This window comes from Corella eumyota, chromosome 5 (genome assembly GCF_963082875.1).
Source record: "Corella eumyota chromosome 5, kaCorEumy4.1, whole genome shotgun sequence".
In the NCBI taxonomy this organism is placed as follows: Eukaryota; Metazoa; Chordata; class Ascidiacea; order Phlebobranchia; family Corellidae; genus Corella; species Corella eumyota.
In genome coordinates, this window is record NC_137494.1 from 12,746,348 (window position 1) to 12,759,430 (window position 13,083).

General features: G+C 27.8%; 2 protein-coding genes across 4 annotated transcripts; one reads left to right on the plus strand and one right to left on the minus strand.

Moving 5' to 3' along the window:
• Positions 1-696: 696 nt before the first annotated feature.
• LOC145753969 (uncharacterized) lies at positions 697-12,999 on the minus strand. 3 transcript variants are annotated; one of them, XR_014283886.1, is made up of 16 exons: positions 12,879-12,999; positions 12,118-12,211; positions 11,824-11,918; positions 11,269-11,402; positions 10,771-10,884; positions 10,220-10,357; positions 9,312-9,470; positions 9,040-9,153; positions 8,399-8,527; positions 8,224-8,328; positions 7,816-7,974; positions 7,145-7,249; positions 6,167-6,650; positions 6,043-6,098; positions 1,390-1,475; positions 1,050-1,103 (listed from the first exon to the last, which is right to left on the minus strand). XR_014283886.1 is itself a non-coding variant. In XM_082570530.1 (15 exons), the coding sequence occupies exons 1-15, from the start codon at positions 12,949-12,951 to the stop codon at positions 999-1,001; spliced, it is 2,064 nt and encodes a 687-aa protein (XP_082426656.1). In that variant the 5' UTR covers positions 12,952-12,999; the 3' UTR covers positions 697-998. The 3 variants fall into 3 exon arrangements, 2 of the variants coding, with proteins under 2 accessions (XP_082426656.1, XP_082426657.1); XM_082570530.1 differs by lacking the exon at positions 1,390-1,475 and having other exon boundaries at positions 697-1,103; XM_082570531.1 differs by lacking the exons at positions 1,050-1,103; positions 1,390-1,475 and adding an exon at positions 4,228-5,085.
• LOC145753970 (uncharacterized) lies at positions 2,881-5,486 on the plus strand. The gene is made up of 4 exons (XM_082570533.1): positions 2,881-3,823; positions 3,983-4,055; positions 4,255-4,461; positions 4,614-5,486. Exons 1-4 carry the CDS (start codon positions 3,741-3,743, stop codon positions 4,863-4,865), a joined length of 615 nt encoding a protein of 204 aa, XP_082426659.1. The 5' UTR covers positions 2,881-3,740; the 3' UTR covers positions 4,866-5,486.
• Positions 13,000-13,083: the final 84 nt, after the last annotated feature.

Below are 13,083 nucleotides of genomic sequence, written 5' to 3' on the forward strand. Positions count from 1 at the left end.
CTTGCTTGAAAAGTCCAAAAGTATGGTATACAAAGTGATAGGTTGAGGGTTCGAGCCACACTAATACCACACGATTAGCCCTTGAGCCCAACATATCCTATAAAAATTTAAATAAAAATTTCAGTCATTAACGGTAAGCATCAATAAAAATTTCAGCCAACAAACAAGCATTTAAAAAATCGGTAATCATGACATTTTGGGCACTTATTTAATATAACATATCTTTCAACCTAGAATATTATCCAAGTTGCCCTACATTCCCATCTCTTGTTTCTCTATTTTGTTTTTTCAAGTTTTATAACTTTCTAACAATTGAATTAATAAATTCTTCTCCCACCAAAATTATTTTCTTATCTTTTGTCATGTGTTCGAAATTTTGTAATAGTAAATAAATTATGTGATTTTTGTTGTGCAATTTGATATAGTCAACTCTAATTATGCAGGATTTTTTAAGGCCTAAGCCTAGCAATTTGAATGTACAGTAGGAACAGCAGATTTTGTAGTCAATTTTAGTTTAAATATTAATTAAAAAATGGTAACATTTTCATGTCATATAACAAATTTAAATTGAGTGACGAAAAAGAAAAACTAAGGGACAAATTAATATATTTAATGACAAAGCTGAAAGTTGTATTAATTTTAGATTGAAATAAGTTTTAAAGTCATGTTTTTCTGTTTTTTTATGAACGGAAAATACCCATTAGGTTTAGTACATGTCCTGACTTGCAATTGCTACCTTACTATGGTTTCGTCACATTAAGCAATACCTGTAAAATAAACAAGTCTACGATAACAACACATTACGTCACAATTAAAGTCATGTGAGTGTTAGTCATAACGGCAATAATCAAATAACCGTCTTACGATACCTCTGGTCGTAAATGTTTTAAACGATAAAAGTTTTGGTAATTTTCCATTGCAATGATTCAGAATAAAAATAAAAATTTGTTTCTTTTTAAAGATTGGATTTTATTGATATTTAAAAACACACCCCACATTTATTTTTTAACTTTTTTGTCCCGGTTTTTGTTTTTAACATTAGTGTTCGCATAAAACTGGCTTCCAATTTTTTTCATTTTTTGGTCTCGTTCCAATCTTCTTCTCTGTAAAAAAAATTGAATAAATTTTTTAAAATTTTCAGCGCCAAAAAATGTTTGCAGGTGGATTTTCACAAAAAAAGGTAAACAAATATTTAGAAACAAATAAAACAGCAATTAAATCAATTTAAAAAAGCTAAATTATAAACATTTATTACTTAGATGATATGTAGAATAAGGTGACATTTTACAACAAACTAGTCATTTAGTATTATGTATATCCATGAGAATCAAACGAAAAACAAATAAAGTTAAAAATATTAAACAAAAATAACTTAAAAATTCATTTTACCAAAATTAATATCCTGTGCGATTATAAGCACTTTAACCAAACCAAAAAGGTTTAGTTTATATAATTTTGAAACCCAAAGATTATACCTAAAAATAAATTTTATATTAAAAAAAGAAATCTAAGTTAAGTTTACCATTTCTCTTGAGTTAAGTTGTTTTTAATTTATTTATTATTTTTATATACATTGGACTAAATTTAAATGTTTAATAATAATCTTTAATTGATAATAAACTAAAAAGCATTTACAATAAACAAGAAATTTAAATTTTTACACTGTTTTTAAGTTTTTGAAATCATGACCTACAAAAGAATAAACTTTAAAAACCCCTTTAAATTTTTACAAACAAAACTCCTTTGATAGGCAACAACCTTATTAAAACATTGGTTTATAGTTTATCTTGTACAAATATAAAGATAAGAATATACCATTTTATGAAAAATAATTGAATACAGTTAAATAACTTGTTAAATATTAATGACTTGAATGTTTAATAAAGCAGATAACTTTTCGCAATAGCTAGTTTAAAGACTAGCTTTATAGGACATAACTCTGCCTAAACAAATAAATGTACGTCATCCGATTGAAAAATATATTCTGTGGCAATGGGGAAATGAAAACACGGTACCGCAACAACAAAAACTTTTAGGTAAAGTACCTTTTGGTAAAGAAAAGAATATTGGTAGGCAACGCCCATAAAATATGAAAGGCTGTTTTGTCACATTGTACAAAAGTTTTTTAAGGTTTATAACTTTCTTAGGTTGTTAAAATTGTTCAATTAAGAGTCAAATCATTTTCAAACTTTTACGGTTATTATATATATTATATACATATGTAAACCATATATATTTACCCTAAGTATAAATACCCTTACCCCAATTCTATCATCACTTGATATCTAATGAAAAGTAATTATATTTTATAAAAATAACAATATATATTGTTCTTGTTACTTTTACGGTTCTAAATTTGAAGAACCATAAACTACACATGATATGGCTGTTATATATTTAAACATGTTCAATTTTTATAAAATGATCTTAAAAAAAAAAATTTAAAACAATACAGTTTATTTATTTAAGAGTTGAAATTTTGTAAACCAAATTTTTTTTAGATTGTGCACATTTACCAATTAGTTTCTGTATTTACTATCCAGATTTAATATCTATTTTAACCATTTATGCTATTGTTAAGAAATTTAGATAAAAGTAAAATGAATAAGTGAATATAAATAAAATAAAGAAACTGATAAATGAATAAACTGAATCCTATAACAATTTTGTCCTAAAAATTAGTAATATTCCTTGGATTAAAGAAAGAATTTAATTTAAAAAAATTAGTTCAAACACTTTACCCAATTGATATAAATTAATAAACATAAAAAAAAGTTATAAACAATTCTGAAATAAAAAAAAATTAAACCAAATCATTTTAAAGTAAGTCATAACCTTAACTAATGATTTTGAGTAGTTTGTAAAATTTGCTTTACTTAAAGCATATGCCTAAGAAAGACTTTCGAATTAAAAAGTAATTCAAGTTTTCTCATGACCTCTAATTTTTTCGTTACGACAGGCACAGTTAAATTTAATACGAAAAAGGCAATACACTATAAAACAGACGAAAAGCATGATGTAAGGGGTCATTAAGTGATAGAATGTCAATATAAAAATAAAAAAACCTGGTGTATAGATTTCTAAATATAAGGTTTTTTTAAGATTTTATACAACTTTAATAAAAAAACATGATAATATATTAAAGTAATGTTAGAACTTCATACTTGTAAAAGATTTATTTTAAAAACATAAGAAGAATAAAAACTTAAAGCCCAAAAAATTAATCAAGGGATGTTGAAATTGAAAAACTAATTTAATAATTCGACAACAAGAAATTTTTAGATAGCAATTAAAAAATTCGAATTTTTAGATAGCAATTAAAAAATGAAAACAAATTTATCATAACATTAAAGTTTGTTTAAACTTGCTCTTTGTGTGCAAACAACATACAGTAGTTCACGAGACAGTGAGTCATCAATTAATAATTACCAAGGTCATAAATAAATGTGTTTGGCAATACAACTTAAGCGATAAAAAAAAATTTGCAACAATAAAACCCCCTTTGGTAGAAAATAAAATTTCCTGCTTTAAAAGGTTTTCCCTTTTTATTAGGTTGGGTATTACTATTTTTGTTATTCAATTGAAAGAACAGAGATTAGAAGAATACATGTTTGGGTTAATTTGTTTATAGCGTATTGATAAAAAAGAAAAATACCTATAAGTGTGGCTCTAGGAATAACTTTATACATTTTAGTTTACAGTTTTGTTACCTAAAACATTTGTTATTCAATTGTGATAAAATGTCAAAAACCTTAATCTGTATTGTATTGTTGTGTGTCTGTCTTTCTGTTGGAGGTGCTCAGAAAAACACAGCAAGAAAAAAGTAGGTTTATCAAAATTTTACCATTCTTTTTTAATTAAAATATACAACTTATTTAAAATTGTATCTTGTAAGAATTTTAAGTTAAATTATTTTTGCACTGTTAAAGAAAACAATAAATACTTGAAAGCGATATCAATGATTAACTACAATAGTTTTTAGCCTTCAGGTGGAAGATTTGTTTCCTATTTTAGGAACTTCAGAATTTCTCAATAAAGTAGGACAAATTTATGAGGTAAATTAAAACTTTTTTTTAACATTACCAAAATGAACAAATATCTAGAAAACATTTGTTTTTTTAAACAACTTTTAATAAATTTAAAGGAAAAGTAATCTTACATCACACAACACAGTTTATTTAAAAAAAATTTGAAATTATAACAAACCATTAACTAAACTGCAAACTCAACTTAAATCTTAAAATTATTTTACAGAATATTCTTGGAGAGGATGTAGATTGTCAGGTTCAAAATGGTTTGTTTTATTTTTACCACAGGCCAAGCAAAACTTGCATGAGCTGTAAGTGGAAATGTTCCAACCCAAAAGCTGAAGATCTTTTGGCTTGTTATAGATTTTGTGCTCTGTTTATGTCAGCTCATGACACAAATATAAAGACTAAAAGTATGAATTTAACATGCCAGGTAAAAACAAATTTTAAACTTTTATGTTAAGACTAACTTTGTACACAAGTTTTATTAAAAAATAAATAAGTGCAAAAACTATAAATCAATAATATAAGCTATACTTTTACATGATAATATAGTTAAAAAAAAACTTAAACCACAACTTTTAGGAACAACTTGCCGATATACAACAGCAAGTGTTTGCCAATGAGCAAAACATAAACATAGGACATCAGAACTTGGTAACTGGAATTATACTTGGTATATTTGGTACAATTTCAGTTTTAATAATAATTCTAGGTTTTTTTTTGTATTGGCGGAATCTTGACATCAAGAAACGAATTCAAAGGTTTGTTAAAACTATTTTTTCCAAAATTTTTCTTGTGACTGAGAAACAAATAGCCTTAAAGAATGTTTTTTAGCATATTGGAATTACATTGGCAATTTCGTATTCCTATTTTAAAAAAATGATAGTTTTGCCAAAATCTAAATAGCTTAAGATTACTTTTATGTTAAAAATTAAAACCAACATGGGAATTTAAAATGAATTTATTTACAGAATAAAGAATCCAAATGACAAGCAACCAGTAGACGAAAGCTCGTCCACAATAGTGGAAGAAGAGCATGAATGTTTACGTCAGCCTTAAAATTAAATCACCCTTTTGCGTTTTGTTTTTTTATTGCTTTATTTTATATTTATATGAAATTTTTTAACTAAACTTATATGCATGTTTGTATTTATAAAAAATTTTAACATCAAGGTTTTTAACTGTACCGATCTAAAATCAATCTGACATTTAAGTATTTTGTTTTTAATTATTTTCGCTTTTCTAGATTAGGTAATTCTAAAAATTAGTAAAACAATTAAAAATAAATCTCAACTAAATTTGATTAATTAAGTCAGAATTTTTAGATAAGTGAATTTTACTTCAAGACAACATTTTTTTTTAATCCAGTTAATTACAATCTCTTATAATATTAAAAAACAAATTTCTATAAAAGTACAATTTTATCATACTAAAGGATGTTGGATTAAGTTGTGTACCAACAAAGTGTTTTTTTAAATTTGTTTAATAAAAGTTACACCATTTCCAAACACGGGTGATTTTATAATATTGAACTAGCTGTCTGCCAAAAATCAGTTAAGCAATTAATGATTTCTTTTAAACTAAAAAATTAAGTAACCCAATAATATTTGATGTCAAATTAAAAGGTAAAGTTTGTTATTATTTTTTTTTTCAATTTGCCAAATCACTTTGGCTATAGCAATGATGTAATCTTTTTATACAAAGAAATATAAAATATGGCAATATAGATGATACTGATATTTTTTATTTACCATCTTTATTTAAATTTTTTAGTTTACCATGTAATATTAGTTAAATGGTAAACTGTTAGGCTTACTAACTTTCTTTTTATTCATCTTAAAAATTGAAGGCTTTTATTTTCAAAGTCCAACATTAACAAACTATTTAAAAAAATTTTAAAACTAGCTATTACCACTTATTGCTGTATATACTTATTGCTTAGGCAAAAAACTCTAATATACATAATAGTTTAAAACCTATTTTTCTCCAAAAATATAAAAAAAATTGTTACCTGTTTTGATGAAAATGAGATGGGTTTTGTTGATTCCATGGGATCTTGTTCTTTTTCTGTAAAATTCAAAAAAGTTTTATAAAAATTCAGATTACAAATATTTTTTTTTTAAACATTAACTTACGTTTCCTTTTTCTCTTGTTCGCTTTTCCATTTTCTCTCATCAGTTGTAAATTGGTCTCAATCGATTCATTTACTTTGGTCACCGTGTCAATTCTTCGCTGTGCATCATCGGCAAGAAATCTCCTCATTTGTTTTATCTTTTTTCTTGTCTCTCTCATTTTATCCGCTCTCTCTTCACTTTTAGCCAATTTTTCCGAGATTTTATCTTCCTCAATTTTTTCTGCTGTGTCATGTTTTTCTAAATGGTCTTCTTTTGCTGAATCGTTAATTTCGATTGTTGCCGGGTCATTCTCTTTTTCGATGTCAAATTTTGCTGATTCATCATCGGCATTGAACTCTAACCCCACTTTGACCTCTGCAAGATCTTGTTCTACAGGGTCAAGTTGTTTCTCGAGTTCTTTCGCAGTGGGGGCTTTCCCTGGTTGATTTTCGGTTGGGTTTTCAGTGGCAGAAGTTTTATTGTTTTCGGTGGAGCTAGTTTTCTTCTAAAAAATTTCATACAAACATAATAATTTATTTTAACAGTTTGGCAGAACAAAATTTATTTCAAAAGCATAAAATTAATTTTTTTTACGTTTATTTATTCTTGATGTTGAAACATTGACTTCACAACATAAAGTATCATCAAGTACTTTGATCCGGTCTCGAGTTGCCATTAGCAGTTTGGGATATTATAGATTATAATTGCCCGATAATTAAGCTTCTGATTAAGTGTTGGCTCAGCAGAAGTTCATAATGTTTATAGCGCTTTACTCAAGGGTTCTACAGCATGGGAGCAGTGATATCAAATTAATTGTCCGATGGCCCTGATTTTTTTTAGACCATCAACTTAGGCTATAATAATACAATATGGCATCATTAGGAATCAAACCTAGAACCTCAGATTTAAAAACAATGTCCATAACTTAAACAAATGTTATTTTTGTATCGCATATTCAAATTACCTGATAATAAAAGAAATTTTAAAATAAAATTTTACCTCATGTTGTTCAGTATTAGGTGGTCTTGTATAGTAAGGTATTTTCCCACGTTGCCAATCATTTAAAATCATTTTTGCAACAGTTTTCCAATCTGGTACTCCTTTCTGCAAGTTAAATAAATATGGTAAAACTGTTAACAAGTTAAAAGCAATATACAACTCTTTTAAATTTAAAAAAATTGGCACAAAAAAAATATTTTTGTCCCTTTTGTGCTTTTTACAAAAGTGTTGGTTTTATATTAAAAATTTGAGCCTAAAGTTTGGTCAAAATTGCAATTTAACATTACTTTGTTGGTTGACTATAGCATAATCACATGAACTAATAAAAATTTAAATGTCTAACTCTTTGATGCCACCTAATGGATTAATACACACAAAGACAACTGTAGCAGTTGGAAATTAAATTTTAGGTAAAACACCATTTGAAAATCCCCTGGTATTTTTAAAAACTTTTTTTTTGTTGTACAAAATACTTAAACCTATTGCCAATATTGTCATAAAGCACCAATGGTTTGTTAATTAATGTTTATAATAACATTCCGTTAAATTTACAGTTATTAAATGAATAAGTAAGCTCTTAGGCTTGCAAAAACTCAGCAAAATAAAGATCTATTTAAATTCCAAAAACTATTTTTAAGAATTTTACAAAAATTGAAATTTTTAATTTTTACCTTTAATAGTTTGCCAGATCTAACTGCCACTTGTGTAAGAAAATCCTCGCTGTCTTTCCACTCAGTGATCTGATATTGTCTTGCCATATATTCAGGTTTAACTCTTTTTAACACTTCACCAATATGTTGGTCAGGGTCAGGCACATATTCTACTCTAACCTAAGGAAAAAAAAAGATTTTTTAAAAACAATGTAAGAAATGAAAACCCAGTCTTAAGTTGCTTTTGGCAGTTTTGGCAATGGGAATCAAACCGAGGACCTCATGTAAAAAGACTTATCGTCACAGAAGATTTTTTTTAAATTGAGTAAATTTAAAGTGTAAACAAAAATGTTAATAGAAGATTGAAAAAATTACATTTTTTATAGTTTTTTTATCAACTTAAAACAGAAAAAACACAGGTTGACTTACTACTCCTTTTAGTATAATTTCAGTGTCAGTTTCCCCACTAGGTTGCACTATACCAGGACAATCGACCAAAAATATTCGCTTCATCAAAGTAATGTATTGCCATACCTTAAAAAAATTTCACAATAAAAATTTTTACAACAAGAAATGTGACAAATTTATGACTTATGTCACTTACCTTCGTTTCACCAGCCAAAGGTGCCACGTTACAAACCTTCTTTCTTCTTAAAGTGTTAATTATTGAACTTTTCCCAACATTTGGATAACCTATAAATCCACAACTAATATTCTTTTTCTCAGAATGCAACTAAAAAAATTGAAAAAAAATTGTAAACTTTAAAAAATTGTCTTCACAGTCTAAACATAAAGTAACATTTGTTACCCTGACCTAGTCTGAAGTTGTCTTTGTTAACATAAAACTTTTTAAACCCAATGATATTATTATCATCAAATAGATTAATTTATTTAATGACTTTTTTATATATATATTTATCTTTGATGTGGAAAGACTGATGTTACAACCTAGTCAGAGAGTACCATTTGTCACCCCAACCCAGTCTGAAGCTGCCTTTAGAAGTTTAAAAAATAGTTGTTTACATTTTCCAGATGATAAATACCCTAATTGGTTTTTAAGAAAACATTTTTTCAGGCCCCTTTATCAGAGCGCAAATACAGGAAAGCAGTAGGAATCGAACCCAGAACCCTAATTAATGGTCTTTTAACAACTGTGGTCTTTTGGTCTTTCAAGTTTTTAACAATAACATCATATAGCCAATGCAATTTTAATTAAAATTTGAATATTTTTAATTTTAATATTACCTTTCCAAACTGCCTCATAAGATTAATAAGAGCTCCTTTGCCGAATGGGTTTTGTATGTTAGCATGAAAAGCTAGAGTTGGCCTTTCTTTGGATAATATGGCAACCCAAGCTTTCTGTAACAAAAGTAATGAAAATATTTTATTTTTTCACATAGTTATAAAAAAAAAAATCTGCAATGTTTTAAATAAAAAATATTAATATATGCGATTATTATAAAACCCTTTTTTTTATAAAAAAATTTTAAAAAATAAAAAATTCAAATTTTACTTACAGTTATCCAGGTAGGTACAAGGTCGACTTTATTGAGGACAAATATAAGATGTTTGTGTGGCTTCTCTTTGGCGAGATATTTCTCCACACGCTGGCAGCGTGTCCCCATCGGATCTCTTGCATCTAAAACTTCTATAACAACGTCTGAACAATCTAGAACCTGAATCAAATTAACAGTTTAACTTTTTATCATTAGCATAGTTATAAAAGAAAGGTGATTTGTAGTTGGGCCTTAGGTTATTGGTTTAATTCCAACTGCAAACATAATTTTTAATGCGGACATATGCTATTGGGGAACTAAAGTTTGGTTTACAGTAAGTACACGGGCAACTTAAACTCCGTAAAACCTACATGACCGCATAAATAAAATAAGTTAAATATAGATGAAACGATTAAAATGGATTTAGAGTATGTTTAATTAACTAAAAATGGGTAAGGGTCCATATTTTAAAGGATTTAGAATGAGTGAATGTATGTTTCAATAGTTTTAAAATTGGTTAAAGCATGTTCTAATAAATTTAAAATGGGCTTGCTTTAATTTGTACGAAATGAATAAGGGTATAATATAGTACAATGGATCCATAATGAGTTAAAATATTTTTAATGATTTTAGAATGGACTAGAGTTTATACCTTTTAATTTATTTCAAAACCATTTGGACCAACTAAAACACACAATCCATTTAATTTTGTCCATTTTAAAGGTACCTGACTACCCTAAACTTAGGCTGTGTAAAGTCAAGCTGCATTTAAAGTGTGTTATTCATCATAGAAGCAGTAAGAATTAAACCATAAACCTCATGTATAAAGTCAATTGTTTCGACCATTACCTACACTACTCTTTAAGTTTAGCCCCAGTATTGCAAGAGCAGCAAATTTTAAACATATTTAAAAAAATCACAAAACCAACCTTGTAAAGTTCATTCCAAATTCTTCTAGATTGCCCAGCTTGAAAAACTTTGGCTAAAACTTTATTGTAAGTTCCATCTCCTTCTAAAACTAAATCGTTGTCCTTTTCCTCATTATATTTTTCACTTGATTCCAGGATCTAAAAATACCCCCCAAAAAAAGAATTAAAATGTGCCAGCAGCATAAAGTTGTGCTCAGCACACTTGGTTCCACTACATGGAGTCCAGGGTTCGATTCCCACCACTCTTATCCTGTAGTGCACTTAAAAAGTATAAACTTCTGATAAGCTAACTTTTTAATCCACAGCTTACAATTATAGGGCAATTTTAACTCATAATAACCAACTGCCAAAATTAACTCGAGACTGGGTTGAAGTAACAAATGTTATTCTATGTTTAGGTCATGAAGTCAACCTTCCCACATCAAGGATAAATAAATGTAAAGAAATCTTTGCAACAAAATAAATTGCACATAAATAACACCGTAATTTCTTTTTTTTAGTATTACGCCAATAAATAAAAAACTTAAAAACTGTTAAAGTTTTCTTATTACCATTTTATTCATTTCATCAAGATCAGTGACAGATATATTTGGTTTTCTTCTGCGGGCTTTTTTACCAAATGTTGACCCAAAACTTTCTGTGTCTAATATGTGCACTCTGGCAGTCTGTAATAAAACACATTTACTTTTATATAAAACTTATTTAACAATTAAAATTAAATTTTTTTTTCTCAATATATCGTACTAATTCTAAAACTAAATAATTAATTTATTGATTTTTTATTAATGTAAGTAGCCCAAGCCTTTACAGACAAATTATACAACAATTAACCAGATCCAATCTAAAGTTATTTTATCCAGTTAAAATATAGTCAGCATCTAGTGTAATATTTAAAAAGGTTGGACTTGGCAGTAGTAGGTACTGTTAAGGTAAAAGCCTACTAAAAAAAAATCAGGTTAAAAGCAGTGGAAATTAAACCCAGGACCTGGCATAGTTGCCACAAAGTCACATCACCAAAAATCAAATTTTTGAGATCAAACTTAATTTACCTTTGCTCTGTCATGTAAAAGTGACATTGGTAGTTTGCTTGCTTTCATTACAACTTGGTACGGGTCCTTCATCACTTTCCCAATCTCTGTCTGAAATTTCTGTAGACTTGATTGTGAGATTACACGAGTGTTACCTAAAAAATGGAAATAATAAATTAAATATAACCTAACATAATTGTTAATAGCTAAGGTATAACACAAAGTGGCATGGTGTAGTGGTTAGAACACTTCTTTCCACTACATAGGGCAATGGGTTTGAACCCCACTGCTACATACCAAATTGCTTTTGAGTAATACGCTTAAAATAGTATTAACTCTTGCCGAGTACAAAACCTATCACCAGAGAAACCATTGGTAATTTTATCAACAATATTTTAAATTGCCAAAGTCAACTTCAGATTGGGTTAAAGTAACAAGTTTTACTCCATGTTTATGCTGTAAAGTTGACCATCTCACACTAAGAATCATAATAAATATATAGCCAAAGAAAAACAGCAATTTTTATACTGCGTTCTATGTTGAGTTTTAAATATAAATATTAATAAAATAACTTACCAAACCACCTTCTATTCGGTTCCACCCTAGCTCTTGTCCCTGAAGGTAATTCCCCCTGGAACTCTGCAGCTTTCACAACTTGTCCTTTACGATTTCTGTAATAAAACAATAAAAATATATCGACAACATTCCTCAAAAAAAAAATTTGGTTAAATTGTTAATATTTTTCCTAAACTGGTATTCATACACTTAAAAAAACAGTTAACTATATTCAATTGAGACTTCTTCATATTCTAAGCACTTAAATAATTAAAATATTTACTTTTTTTAATTTTAAATCTGAAGGATTATTACCTTAAAGGTTTCCCCCCTTTATACATGTTCAACCTCTTTATTGTGGCTTGTGTTCTCATGTTTTGACCTCCCTTGCCTTCCGACTTTAACCGATCTAAAAAATTTAAAACAGATATATAATTATTGTTAAAAATCGAATAAAAAAGTCCTGAAAGTAAAATAGAGTATATACTTTATAATGATTCTATATGTTAAATAGGGTTAAATGAAATTTTAACACATTTAAGTTTTTAAATGGTTCAACTTTAAATATATCTGGCTGGTTAAATCTTAGATTGTGTTTTGATAAAAAGAGTAAACAAAAAGGTGCAATTAGGTTTGTTTTTTTTTAGGGCAGAGTTTTTTTAGGTCAAGTTGTTGAGAATTAAATTGACATTTTTTTGTGTATATCTTTATTCTCGATGTGGGAAGGTTGAATGCGCAACCCAAACATAGAGTAACAACAGTTACTCCAATCCAGTCTCGAGTTGCCTTTAGCAGTTTGGGATATATTATAGATTTAAATTGCCCGGTTATTAAGCTGCTGATTAAGTGCTGGCTTAGCGGTAGTTCATACCGTTTATATCACCTTACTTGGGGGCGCTACAGCAAAAGATCACTGGGAATCAAACCAAGGACCTTGTGTATGATAGAAAAGTGTTTTGCACGCTACACCACGCTGCCAGCTACATGAAACCATTTTGCTTATTTTGTCTTTTTATATGAACTGTTTAGTTGGCATTTTGCAATTTAAAAAATTCAAATTTTTTGAGTAATTTTACCTGGATTTGTACTCGCTCCAGACTTCCTGATAGTTTGCTGTTTCTTCTTTGTGCATGGTTTTACTTTTGCCATTTTCTTATTTAAATAAATCCAATTTTATACAAAACTACCTAATTTATCTAAAGTTTTAACAACACTTTTACAATTATAAATGTTTGCTTAAGTTATTATATAGAATTAACTGTTTTAAACATAAAAAATGAT

Bases quoted from the DNA above. Each gene is read 5' to 3' on its own strand.
- LOC145753970 (XM_082570533.1), top strand. From the start codon at position 3,741: ATGTCAAAAACCTTAATCTGTATTGTATTGTTGTGTGTCTGTCTTTCT. The intron at 4,056-4,254 runs GTAAATTAAAAC...ATTATTTTACAG, and splicing joins AAGTAGGACAAATTTATGAG to AATATTCTTGGAGAGGATGT. The intron at 4,462-4,613 runs GTAAAAACAAAT...CACAACTTTTAG, and splicing joins GTATGAATTTAACATGCCAG to GAACAACTTGCCGATATACA.
- LOC145753969 (XM_082570530.1), bottom strand. From the start codon at position 12,951: ATGGCAAAAGTAAAACCATGCACAAAGAAGAAACAGCAAACTATCAGG. The intron at 8,528-9,039 runs GTAATATTAAAA...CAATTTTTTTAG, and splicing joins TTATGAGGCAGTTTGGAAAG to TTGCATTCTGAGAAAAAGAA. The intron at 8,329-8,398 runs GTAAGTGACATA...AATTTTTTTAAG, and splicing joins CTTTGGCTGGTGAAACGAAG to GTATGGCAATACATTACTTT.